This window comes from Sceloporus occidentalis, unplaced genomic scaffold (genome assembly GCF_023333645.1).
Source record: "Sceloporus occidentalis isolate IW3139 unplaced genomic scaffold, rSceOcc1.0.p SCAF_106, whole genome shotgun sequence".
Classification (NCBI taxonomy): domain Eukaryota; kingdom Metazoa; phylum Chordata; class Lepidosauria; order Squamata; family Phrynosomatidae; genus Sceloporus; species Sceloporus occidentalis.
This window is the reverse complement of record NW_028317086.1, coordinates 1997356-2011500: the sequence shown is the minus strand read 5'-3', so window position 1 is coordinate 2011500 and position 14145 is coordinate 1997356. Positions and strand designations below refer to the sequence as shown.

Genomic DNA, 14145 nt, shown 5'->3' with positions numbered 1-14145 from the left:
AGGGGGATAGGTCTTGGTAGACTTCTTGGAGCTTGCTGGCTGTTCATATTCTGCATATCCACACTGGCTGTGGATGTGATGGCCAAATTAATCTCCTGCAGGCCAAGGAGCTAGGGGCTAGTGAAAGAGGCAAATGCAGCTGACAAATCCCTTCACGCATTTGCAAAGTGGAGCGGGTCCATTTAAAGGTGTTACCCAGATGTGTGCATTTAATGGCTCCATTAATGAAAGTATCTTGTTTTGTTAGTCATCAGTTACACTTCCACTTGATGAAGTCAAGCAAGCATCTTTTATCAGGCAGGCCAATGGTACAGAATAAATGTGTATGCAATATTTGTGTGTGTACATGCACTCCAAGAAGCCCTTCCTTCCCCAGCATTAAGCCATGTAAAATGGGCTTTACTTACTACCAGGCATGGGATGAAAGAAAAGAACATCAAGAATCTCTACATAGTGGGCTGACAGGCCTTTTATAATTACTATTTGTAGTTAACAGACTAGTACAATATGTAGTTAACAGACTATGTACAATATGTTTTTTAATATGATAAAATTCACTATCCTGAATATTTCTAAACCATTCAATATATTCCACTAAGAACACAACACATACAACAAGAACAAATTATACATTTTCATCTCCCAAGCATTAAACTCCCAGGAATCTCTGCTGTAGTAGCATATATCCTGTCACCGTGCTCTGCCGGCTTTTAGTACACTAAAATACAAAGTATTGAATCAAAATGTATATGTTATATCCTGTTCTCAAAATGTAAGCACTAAAGCAAAGTCATTCTACGTCTTAAATATAGGAATGAAGGTCCTCAAACATTCAGTGTCGGATCCTGGACCAAAAGAAAGTCACGTCTATTCTAAAATTTAAAAAAACATAATTTGTTATTGTTTTAGTTACACCATTTACATTTGCCATTCCGGCATAATAAAAAAATTAAAACACCACTAGGATTGTATAAGTAAATACAGGCAAATAATACCCATTGTGAACAGATGTTTTACCCCATACCTGAATAACGGCATGTTTGTTTTTATGCAATGATAAAATAGCTGTGTGCACATTAATGGTCATATATATGGAACCCAAACTCTACTTAATTATTTCCTTTTGGCTAAACGCGATCAGATGTAAGCAGTAATTAAAGGGATGTATGCTTGTTAATTCTTTTGGACAAAAATAACTGATTAGGGTAATTGTTAAAATGATGTAATGCTACATATTTCTTTTGTTGCACAAAACATATCAGATAAATGCAACTATAAAAGGGCAACATCACAAAAAAAAGGCAAAGAACCTAAAGTCAAGGGCCATCTTGCACGGTAATTAATTTTGCCCAAATGTCTGCAATTTGTTTGGGAACAGTAACTAAATATACAAATCTGTCTATTATTACATTATATATATATATATATATATATATATATATATATATATATATATATCCTTGTTTTCTATGAAAACAGCTAAGTGACCCTAAACTTTTGAAAGCTAATGTATATACGGTATATCATATATCATATATATCATATAAGGTGGTCATAATGCAGCTAAGCTTCAATACCTTACACTAGTTAATCAGTGAATTAATTGCCAAAAAATACAAAAAAATACATAAAATTAATAATTCACAATTGTAATGTGTTTCCCCACTAAAATATTCAATTTTAATTTATTATAAAAGTATCTTTTATAAAAGTATCTAAAAGTACTTTATCAATGTCATTTGTTCATTTTCTGCCTTCTGGTGACTCAAATTCCATACATTTTTGACTGTACTGGTAGGTTATAATATTACAATGAGGCTTGCACCTGTCACAAGAAGATTTGGTATTTAATACGCGACTACTCTTTTTTACCACCATAAGATTTTTGGTAGAGCACAAAGTGACCAATGAACATGACCTTTTACATAGCTTTTCTTGAGGGTATTTCTATAGAAAAGGAAACATTTGGAATAGTAATATAACTTATAATAATTTAATAAGATTTGTTTTAAATAAAGCAAAATTCCGTTAATAAAACATCTGAAAAATCTTTTAAGGTCAAAGGGGCAAGAAGTGTATTTTACCTTCACGACTTGGACCCGGAATTTAATATTATTTCTGTATCTACCTTTAAGCGAAACTATCTACAAATGACACAACTTGGAGCAGTCATGGTGCGCTGCCCAATGACAGGAACTGTGATCGCTTTATAAAATGTGGTTTCCATATAAACGACTTGGATGTTCTGTGACTCATTTAATCACGTTGCTATAATAAGGATTCACTTAAACAACTAAGTGAAGGTCGGCAGCTAAACAATTTTAATTAGGTGCACAATTATATAGAGTGCCAACAGGATACAAGTGGGATTGTCTATGATTTATTGTCACTGATCCCTGAACACCATCTCATGCAGATGGCTCTTCCCATGATTTGCGTTACACCTGCTGCAAGCAATATTAGTGTCAATTTCCACGTTATTATAACAGACTGCATATCTTCTATCCACTAGCAATTATTTTTTAATATTATGTGGATTTATCTTAGTTGTCTGCACATCTCTTGTTGCCAAATATATATCATTTTAAATGTCATTGTATCCTGGGATTATCTTATATACGAGGAGAGTATGTCATATATTGAGTTATTAAACAATGCACTTGGAAAGAAATGGAGTTCATTTCTGACTTTGGAATACAAGTACATCATAAAGGTGCTTGAATCCTGAACCCCTTCTCGCCAATACATAGCAGAGCAGGGTTTCTGGGTAGGCCGGCATTCATGATTTAGACGGGAGAAAACAGGAAACGCCTGAAAGTTACAGTATATGAAAACCATATGACTCCTGCAAATATCTACGAAGCAGGGAGAGGAGTGTGAAGGGGTAAAACAGGACATTGGAGGAAGGGAATAAATGAAAGAGTGAAAAGCATTTTTTAATTTTACACCTCTTGGTAAATTCCCAAAACTTTTATAGAAACTTCCCCATGTGTTTCGTAAAACTTTACTTTTAAAAATATCATCTCGTATGAAATTTCTGAGGCATACTGCTGTTGAAGGGCTCCAGAAGTTTGGTATGACTTGTTTCTAAAATCTAAGAGCAGCTACATTTACTCCAGTTTGCCTGTTAGGTTCCTCCTTATATCGTTCAGAAGTTTTCCTATGTACTTCGGATCTTACACCAGAATTCTGAGAAAAAATGTTTCCGGGTACAGTAAAAAGTGACAATATAGTGGACCTAAATAGATGTTTGTTTACTGTTCTTTACAACTTGAAATAAGAGCTAATGGAACACTTGCTTCACTGAACCAACTGCATTGCCATTATATGCTCCAAGTTGGAAATAATTACACTCTTACAGGCAGGTATTTGAAGCAATTCAAATGCTGTGCAGTTTCCCTTCCTTTCTGTTATATATATATATATATATATATATATATTGGGCACAGTGTGAGCTATATACCTATGTAGCCTGTCACAAAAGTATTCATTCTCAATGCAAATTAGAAGAAATAATTCTTAAATACACCCTTAGTACAAACCATAGCCATGTTTTTCTGCACAAGTGACATTAGATGAAAGCCGGACATTTGGATGTTGACCAGCTCAGGTCTCCTGCTATTTAATATACTTATAGATGAAGGCCTATAGCTATACCTATTAGTGGTTATTTGAAATACTATTAAACAGTTTTTTTTGGATTGAGGACATTCTGCTATATATTCTGCCATTATTTTAGTTGGTGTGCTATTTCATGCTGAATAAAGTTGCTTGAAATAGCCCTGGCATAGCATGTGTCTTCTGGTTGCCCAATCAAAATGTGGCAATTAAAAAATTAGTTATAATTCCCTGATACTGTAAAAAAAAAACTGAATTGCAGACACCCTCATATCTTCTTGTAATTAGAAAGAAGGGAGAAAGATAACGTTTCACATTTGATCAGCTAATGCAAAAAGAAATAGTTCCTTTATCCTTCTGTCAAAAAGCTGATGGAATCCTGACTAACCATCACTTTTGGGGAAATCATCAAACAAAACTGATAACTGCACTCACTATGTGTAAGTTCTTCTGCATTCTAACCCCTGGTTTGCAAACAGGGACAATTTTCCCGTAGGCATCAGTGAAGCAAGCAATGTTTGCCTCCTTGATGCCGTTCTTGCATTGAAATGGTTTATTGTTTCACTAAAAGGCACTCATATTTTTTTAACAAATATCTCGCCTATCCTCTAGATTGTAAGCTAGCGAGCCAAGGCCTCCTAATGTATCGGTTTGTCTTAGTCTTTTAGGTCTAGTTTTGTCCAACTCTTTGAATGCATGTATTGTAAGAAGTGCCACAAACATTGTTGGCACTATATAAATAAAAGTTCATAATAATAATATGTGGAAGGGAATTGGAAGACCATAGAGAAAGTTATGTTCAGGATGCTTGATATATGGAGTGTAGCTTCTTTACTCACCAAAAAGGAAGGTAAACAAAATTACCTGGACCACGTTTTGAAGATTTAATTTTGTTGGCACAATTTGTTATTGTGTATAATGCTTATAATCAGTTTTGTCTGTTATGTTTGCTTTTGGTTTATTTAATGAAGAAAAAATAACAATTCTATGTAGGTTCGCACTTTGCAGCAACAGTGTTTATTTGTCTGGCGATTACCCTTGGTAGTAATGTACTCCTCCATAGGAAACCTGAACATACAATGGTCTTTCACCTTAAATATCTAGAAAAAAAAAAAGTTTTGCATTTTTCTTCAGTCTGCAACACATCTGTAGTTAGAAGGTGTGGAAACCAATTACTCTGTTTTGAATACGTCACTTTTTATTTCAAAATGTTTTGTCCTTATCATACCTTTGCTCCGTGTTGAACAGTGCAAAGATGTATTTGCTGGACATGAATCCTTTTTCCACATCACGGACCTTCAGGTTGTCCAAAGGTAGCATGTACTTCTTCTCTTTTTCCTACTCGGAAAGAAGAAGCAAAAACAAACCAATGAGCCTGCATACAGTGGACATCTTACACCGTGCCAACATTGCACAGCATTACTTCCTTCACCTCAATTAAACCTAAATGAGTTTGGCAGCTGGAGAGGGCTGTAAGCAACTCAAGGAGTATCTGAGAAAGCACAGTGCCACCAGCTCCTGCATACGGTGCCATATGGCCATCAATAAGTGTATTGTGTGCCTCGCTTGTGACTGCAAACATGAACTCGCGCTGGAGTGCAGCAATTATAAATCAGCGTGACTGAAAAAATGCCGTGAGGGGGCCAGTTGGACTCTGTCACAGTTTTATTCAAATCAGGTGTGCACGGCTCTTACCTGACCTTGTTAACTACAGAGGAACAAGTGTTACTGCTTATTTATTCAGTATAATTGAGCATTGCAAGCGTAAAAAATGATATTCTTAAAACTTTTGTAGTCAAGAAAAATGAAATACCAAATACAATCATTTTAATTATATAGATTTAAAAAATATATGGTTTGTTCACTGCTAATGACAAGGGCCAAAAGAGTCAAACTATCAGTCTCCAAACTCTTTCCAATTATATTTTGTTCTTTGTATGTGTCGGTACAGTTTTGGTATTTGCATTCATGTTGCATCCATTTTAACAGGTAAAGTACTGTGCAGGTTTCAAAACAGAGCTTTGAACAACAACCGTCTTATTGCAAAAAGGTGTTATCTACAGAATTAATAAAATCTATACATTATAAATCGATGTAGGCTGTTATTATAAAAATGTGGGCCTGTGGACAGCGGCTGATCTGTTTGCTCCAGATCAAAACGGTTTAAGATTAATGCCAGAAGCAGAAGACTGTGGTGGACTAATATAAAACAGAATAGCTAATTACCAATAATTTACAATCAAAATAAAGTGAAAATACTTTATGAAAACCCCCGGGGGCAGACTTACTAAGTCACAAGAAGCTGAAGAATGAAACATTCTGTGTTATTTTTGTGATTTTTAGTTTTCATCATAGCGACATTTACATCAGGTGCTTTTTGCTTTGTGAGGATTCCATTTCTTTCCTATAAAGTGTCAGCACTTAATATATATGCCCCACTTAACAGAATGAACACAAATAACTGTATGTGGACAGATATTTCAGCTGTTTAGCAATGTACTATCGTACTCACTATAGCTCCAAAGAAATTATGCTTTGGGAACAAATGCATGCTTTTATTCCACTTAGATACGTATGTACTATGTTACTGATACACCAAAGATGAATTGCTAGCGTAACTAACTTGGTTTATTAAAAGCTTGAGAATTTTAACATCCAATATCCAACCATATAATGAACATACTTGCATACCTCCTAACTTCTAATAAGGACGCTGGGAGTCGAAGCTTGGAAGTAAGAGTGTCACTCAAACTAGCAGCGCTACTGTAAATGCGACTAATAAACACTCATATATATTATTTAAAAAAAAAATGTGAACTCAAACGTGCCCATCAAATATTGCTGATGTGTGTTCTTTAATGCGCCACCAGGAAAAATGCAGGAAAGGCAGGGCCAACTGCATTCTCAGGTAAGAGATACGAAAGGAACATGATCCACTGTCTGAGTGTCCTTTGGTTACGAACATCGTGTGCATTAGTTCTGCCGAGAATCGTATGTGCCCCCCAACATTTCAGCTGTCCAAATCAGGGCACCTATGTTAGGAGTGTGATATGAGGTGGGGAGGCGCATGGACACTTGCCCGCCTTACCTGAATATCTACCTTGAAGCAGCACATACCTCCACTGATTTATCATCTGCTTGGACCCCAGTGAGACGATCTCCCCAATACGCACCCCAATGTCCTGCTTTTGTTGTGCCCAATGCCCGAAAAAACGGGACTGTTGTATGATTGTAAGTATAGGGGTTTACATTGGTGTGGGGCCACCAGAAAATGGCTGTGGGCACATTGATGGCCACCAGAAAAAACTAATTAGAGAACTGCTGCTCAAAAGTAAGTAAGAAAGTATGAAGTGAAGTTTGAAGTGTTAAATAAAATGATAGAGAAAGCCCATACTGCCTCCCTCATCAGCTCTAAAATGCCATTAATCATCATCTGTAAACAACAATTACCATGGAAATATTTGTATATACATTTAAGTCCGTAAAAAGAAGCAGTTTTTTCCTTTCTTTCTCGCTTTTTTTTTTTTTTTTTTTTGAAGAAATAATGACATCCAGGTTTGGCATTTCCTGTTCAAACGTTTGGCTTAATTCGGAGCCCCTGGCTATGCTTTAGGGCCCCTCACTTCTTCCAGACGTCCTCAGCTGGCTAAATGCTTTGTCCCCCACACCCACCCCTGTCAGTGCTGTTTTATCATTATGTCTGGATGTGATATTCCTGGCAGACTTTAGACTGAAGAAAAAAAAAGTTTTAAGTTTAACTCCTTCTGCTTGGTTCCATTTTATAAGAAACCAAAATAACCAAAACTAAGCTACGCTACAGAAATCCAGTCTGTCTTTATATAGTGAATAGTAAATACAATGTGTTCTGGCTGCAGAGTTTCTCAATAAATACTATTTTATCCAAATTTATTTTTCCTGATTATACTTTTTTTTTTTAAATGGCTGTACCTTTTCATATGAAAACTTGGACAGTCCAATCTTTAATGCAGCAAGTAGTAGTAGTGTGTGTGTGTGTGTGTGTGCGTGTGTGTGTGTGTGTGTAGGTGTGTGTATGTGTCTGTGTTTGTAATTCATTTCAATCAATTCTCAGACTGCCAATGATTACTGTCAAAGTAAAGTAACTAGCCACTTCAAAATCTGTTTACAATGAAATGTATTTATACAGATGTTCGGTTTATTTCACTGTTACCTTTACATTGTATTCTTAATCACTCTTTTTGCACTCCAAATGATACAACATATGCATAATGTATCTTCTAACCTACACGACAAGGACTTATTATATCTCACACTATGTGCATTACATGTATATTGGTGTCTCAACAAAATAAAAACTAGCCATGAGTTTGATCAAAATATGTAGAAATATACATGGGGACGAAATACAAATACCGGCATAATTTCCTTCACCAAAATACAATTCTTTTCCTGGTGCTCCTTATAGATGCTTAACACCTGAGGTGGCTTTTCCTGAAAACATTAACAATGCTGAGTTTCTCTTTTTTAGTAACTGATGAGCACACGCTGTTTTTATATGTCGGTGCGCACAGTTTAGTGCGCTGCTTCCATATTTTAGTAAGTAGTAGAAAAATCTTGTTACTCAAACTTGGCCAATTATACGATTCTCACAGGAAGCCAGATGTACTAAGTTTGCATTCCTTTTAAACATCCCACCACCTCGGAGAAATCAAGATTTGTAAACTTAAAAAAATGAAATTTGTTCATCTACTCGCATTGCATAAACACACTTAACGCACATCTGTGCATTCAGAGATGCTTTTCAGGGAGTTGCAGCGCTGTTTCACTCACTTTTCTCCCAGCCACCCAGTCGTTCAAGCACCGTACAAGCACCACAACTGCCATGTGTGTCACACATTTACATTAGCTTTTACACAGCGTCTCCCCGATGATCTAGAACAATTCACCACTACCCTATTTGCTATGCTATGGTTGTTATTTATGAGACTGTTGAAATTATGATCAGCATAGCCATTACTAACATTCGCACACCACTTCAATGGCCGGTCAATTATTTATACAGCAAATGCATATACTATAGTAATTGTTATATTATATTAAATTTGTTGCACTGTTTGCAAATAAAACAAAACGGAATAAGAGAAAGTAAAATAATTGGCTTTATAACATGTATTTTTGAAAAAAATTAAGGTTAATAGTTTGTCAAAAACTTTCACCAAGCAGATGATGAGAAGCAATAACCAATTGGGTTGGTGCTGTAAACGTTAAAAGGAACGGAGGAAAAAAAGCCAATCCAGAGCCTCATAAACTAGATCACACCTCCATGCTCTGATGGATTCATGGCTGCAGGTCCAAATTATGTGCTGTTACCATAGTAACGCTGTCTCACCTAACTAGCTGTTATATGTTGAAATGTAACAACAAAAAACGTGTAATAAATACATAAAAGAAAACCTGTATGCCAGCATGCTGCAAGCAGACTTTTTATAGTTGAAACCACGTCCCCCGTGTATCAAAAAAAAAACTCTAAATGGACAATGAGAAAATTAGAGGCAATGCAAATGAACACATCTATGCATTTAGTTTAGACCCGGAGCATGGTATGTACCTGGTTTAATTATAACACTTCCTCAGCACCTTTATACCTCTCCTACATCACGTGATATATGATAGAGAAGTAAACACTTCTTTTCACAAGATTGCTGTGAAATACTTAGGTCACATGCCAAAGCAATGCAAGGTATCTGTATGTAGACAAGCAAGATCATAAAAAGACATGGATGACAGAGGGCCAAATGTGGACACTATAGCCCCAAAACAAGAGACTGTAAGGTGCCATAAGCAGGACCCTATTTACCCTTCATGGAATGAATATTAAAAAAAAAAAATGTCAATTTTGTATATTCAACAAAATGCCCACACCTTTACAATTTATCTAAACCCAGCATATTAAATAACTGAATGCCCACAATTACCTCCCCTGCAGAGCCTGGAGGAAGATACAGCTGAGCAAAGGAGGTGTATTATAACAAGGTGAGAGAGAACAATAAATACTCGTTTCATTTCAGATTTTCAAAACATGCATTTTCACGCTATTATCCTTGAATGGAGTACATATTTAGAGTGTGGTAAAGAGAAACAGTATATTCAGACACCTTATCAGAAGGGCGAACGTGTTTCTTTTATTCCATGACCGTTCAAGAATTACACAAAACACCAAGGAGTCCACATGGACTGAGTCCCTACACTGGAGAATGTACTCATTCGTACATGCACATCCCGTGCTATTGAAATACTGCATTTCTCCATTCCCATATCCTTATTAAATACACTTGTCAACAAAGATATATAGATATAATGGTTGCATTTTTGCTATAGACACATTCATAATACTAAAATCTACATTCAATAAAAATGGTCCAATACCATTTGAACAGAAAAAGAAGAGATTGAAAACAAAATGCTTTTTCTACTTATAAAAATACGAAGGCCACGAAACTAGAAGACTAATGCTAAGGAAATGAACGCATCTGCCTCTTTTCCCAAGTCATGTATACTTTTCACATATTTCTGGCAATGACATATACAGTGCTGTATGTGGGATGTATAACCGAGTAACTGACTCCTCTACATGAGTTTACACGTCCCACACAGGGCCGGACTGGCCCACCGGGATACCGGGAAATTTCCCGGTGGGCCGGAAGGTCCGTGGGCTGGGCGGCCGGCATACTTACCATGAAGACAGCCGCTGAGCGGCTGCAAATGGCAATGAACGCCTCCCTCGGTGCCAGGGGCGGGCTGGGCAGGGGGGCAATTGCCCCCCAGGCTTCCCGAAATCTAATCAAAGCGGCCGCTGGGTGCTGATGCGGCCGGCCGGCATCAGCACCCAGCAGCCGTGTGCGATGGCCGTCTAGTGATGGGAGCAGTGTGAGGGGTGAAAGCTCCGCCCCCTCGCACTGACCTTTCACCCCTCACGCTGCTCCCATCACTATGCGGCCATCAGATTGCTGGGAATGTAATCTGAACGGCCGGTGCGTGCTGATGCCGCCGGCGGCTCTGCTTTAATACTTTGTTTTTTACTTTATATGGCAAGCCGATCCAGCTTACCATATAAATAAAAAAAAAGTGTTAAAGTAGCTCCGGCCGGCGGCATCAGCACGCACCGGCCGTTTAGATTACATTCCCAGCAGTCTGATGGCTGCATAGCGATGGGAGCAGCGTGAGGTGGAAGCTCCGCCCCCTCGCACTCAGATTGGTGCAGCACCGGATGTCAGGTCAGTGGCATCCTGTCAGCATAGAGGAGAACAGTGTGCAGCTACCAGGAAGTCAGGAGAAGTAGAAGGTGAGTAAAATAATGTATTTTTTGTACTATATAATGTTTTTTTGTATTTGTTAAAAACAAAAAAAATCGGCATGTGTGTGTATGTAAGTGTGTCCCCCTATATGCCACTCTGCCTCCAGAAATGCCTTATACCCCCCTATATGCCACTCTGTCCCATGATATGCCTTTTAACCCCCTATATGCCAGAGTTGCATATAGGGGTATAAGGCATTTCTGGATGGAGAGTGACATATAGGGGGTCAAAAGGCATATCTGGAGGCAGAGTGGCATAAAGGGGGTTAAAAGGTATATCATGGGGCAGAGGAGCATATAGGAGGGTATAAAGCATATCGGGGAGGCAGAGTGGCATATAGGGGGGGCATAAGGCTTTTCTGGAGGCAGAGTGCCCCATGATATGCCTTTTAACCCCCTTCATGCCACTCTGCCTCCAGAAATGCCTTATACCCCGTATATGCCACTCTGTCCCATGATATGCCTTTTAACCCCCTATATGGCAGAGTGGCATATAGGGGGTTAGAAGGCATATCATGGGACAGAGTGGCATATAGGAGGGTTGAGGGATATCAGGGAGGCAGAGTGGCATATAGGGGGGTATAAGGCTTTTCTGGAGGCAGAGTGGCATATAGGGAGTTAAAAGGGATGTCATGGGGCAGAGGGGCATATAGGAGGGTATAAAGCATATTGGGGAGGCAGAGTGGCATATAGGGGGCATAAGGCTTTTCTGTAGGCAGAGTTCCCCATGATATGCCTTTTAACCCCCTTTATGCCACTCTGCCTCCAGAAATGCCTTATACCCCCCTATATGCCACTCTGTCCCATGATATGCCTTTTAACCCCCTATATGGCAGAGTGGCATATAGGGGGTTAGAAGGCATATCATGGGACAGAGTGGCATATAGGGGTATAAGTCATTTCTGGATGCAGAGTGACATATAGGGGGCCAAAAGGCATATCTGGAGGTGGAGTGGCAAAAAGGGGGTTAAAAGGCATATCACGGGGCAGAGGGGCATATAGGAGGGTTGAGGCATATCAGGGAGGCAGAGTGGCATATGGGAGTATAAGGCATTTCTGGAGGCAGAGTGACATAGGGAGAAAAAGGCATTTCTGGAGGCAGAGTGGCATATAGGGGATTAAAACGCATATTATGGGGCAGAGTGGCATATAGGAGGGTATAAAGCATATCAGGGAGGCAGAGTGGCATATAGGGGGGCATAAGGCTTTTCTGGAGGCAGAGTGCCCCATGATATGCCTTTTAACCCCCTTCATGCCACTCTGCCTCCAGGAATGCCTTATACCCACTATATGCCACTCTGTCCCATGATATGCCTTTTAACCCCCTATATGGCAGAGTGGCATATAGGGGGTTAGAAGGCATATCAGGGGGGCAGATTGGCAAGCCTGGGGGCAGAGGTGCATAACTCGGGGGTAGGTTGTCAAATGAAAGGAAATAAAAACCAAACATGTCTCAATCATAGCTTTTATTAAATATGGAAAAAAATAGTCTACATGAATTTATAAAGAAATAAAAGTTTCTTACCAGAATATCGTGAAGAATAATGTGATCAGTGTTTTGTTCCACTGAATAAAATGGAACTCTTTCTTCTAACAATGTTCGCAGTAGTAAATGTTTTGATCCTATTATGTGTAATGTATTTCATTTATTAGGGCCTTTTAACACTTTTGCTTTCTGGCATTTTAATACAAATAATGAGATAAAAAGAATGGCACATAGTGTGACTCGGGTGTGTATAAGGGGTGCGTGTGGGTATAAGAGCTTCACCGTGAGATAAACTATATGGGGCTGGTCTCCAAATTTTTCCAGGGCTGCTTTTCAGTCCCAGTCCGGCCCTGGTCCCACATACTGCAGTACTTAGTTAGTAGTACTAATGTCAGCAATAGGGAAAATGTATATACGTAGAAAAAGCTTGGATTGCTGGTGATTTGCAGCAATATGTAATTAACACTAATTAGGCTCTGCTGTAAACGGTAATAGTGTGGTGCCCAACTATCACATGACATCTTTTCAAAGGTGAGCTCCAGCAAGAGAGCAAGTTGGCAGGGAACTATGATTAGTTCAATCAGGAATAAAATGCAAATATTATGCATTGAGCTGAAACAATATTCCCTTTCTTGTAGGAGATACTCCAGCCATCATATGTCCTTTAATGTATAGTTGATAGCTGAGTGGTCCATTTAAATTGTCATTTGCCTCCCCTTTCAGATGCATGGGGAGATTCTGCAGAATTCCCCCATATATGCATTTGCCTCTTTCTTTCTTCACTCTCCAGCCCCTAAGCTTGCAGGAGATGTGTTTGGCCTGCTTGGTAAAGTACATGCACACTACGCTCACCACCAGCAGGCTCCAGCGCTGACTGCATGAGAGTTCCAGGGGGTCTAATGGGTTCCCCACAATCATGCGCAGAAAATGTATTTATGACTTCACTGGGATATATTTACTTGGTTGATAATTATTTACCACAGGTTGTAGAATGGATACTAAAATATGTATTCATCACTGGCGGAGCTGTAAGGGACAATGGAGTGTCCCTTTAACAAACCCCTACTTTGATGTTCAGACACATCATTAGCCTAACCCTTTAACATATGGATATAATGGAAATCCCTTCAATCAAAGTTACCTGATTAAGTCAAACTGGATGACCTCTTTCATTTACTCTTTCCTTAATCTAACATATCTAATGACATCAGGTTATCTACATTATACCACCGCCACAGGCTGTAAGTTCTTACATCATACACACAAGATTTTGTCTGGACAAGATAATCCAATTCTAGTGTCTTATCAGCACCCTGCTACTTTTCAAAAGCAAATCATTTTTCACCTCGGCCATACAAAGGTTTAGGGTTTTCTCTTTTTTTTGGTTATTTGTAGAAATATGTTAATCGATTGTAGTTCAAATAAGCAAAGTCGCATTTATATTTTACATTACACACCTCTGCAAATGTAACGTGCACTCAACCAGTGATGCTATACTTATCATTGCAATGAAATATTCACTTGGGCAATACTCAAATGCTCACAACCCCAGGATGACCTCCGTACAGCAGACAGCAGCTGAATCATAGATCCCAAACGAGTCATTGCAACATTCCCGGAAATCCACAACATTTTAAAGTTTGAAAGTACAATAAAATAAGCATACAAATACCAATTTCTCCCTATATAATGGCTAGCCATTGGTACC

At 38.6% G+C, this 14145-nt stretch overlaps 1 protein-coding gene across 1 annotated transcript in view; it reads right to left on the bottom strand.

The window, feature by feature from the left end:
* Window positions 1–14145, bottom strand: part of LOC149283337 (dynamin-3-like) — a 114084-nt gene that overhangs the window by 50208 nt on the left and 49731 nt on the right. Inside the window, exon 15 of the mRNA XM_089497713.1 lies at window positions 4847–4956. Coding sequence (XP_089353839.1) covers window positions 4847–4956 — 110 coding nt within the window. The remainder of the gene's footprint in view (window positions 1–4846; window positions 4957–14145) is intronic.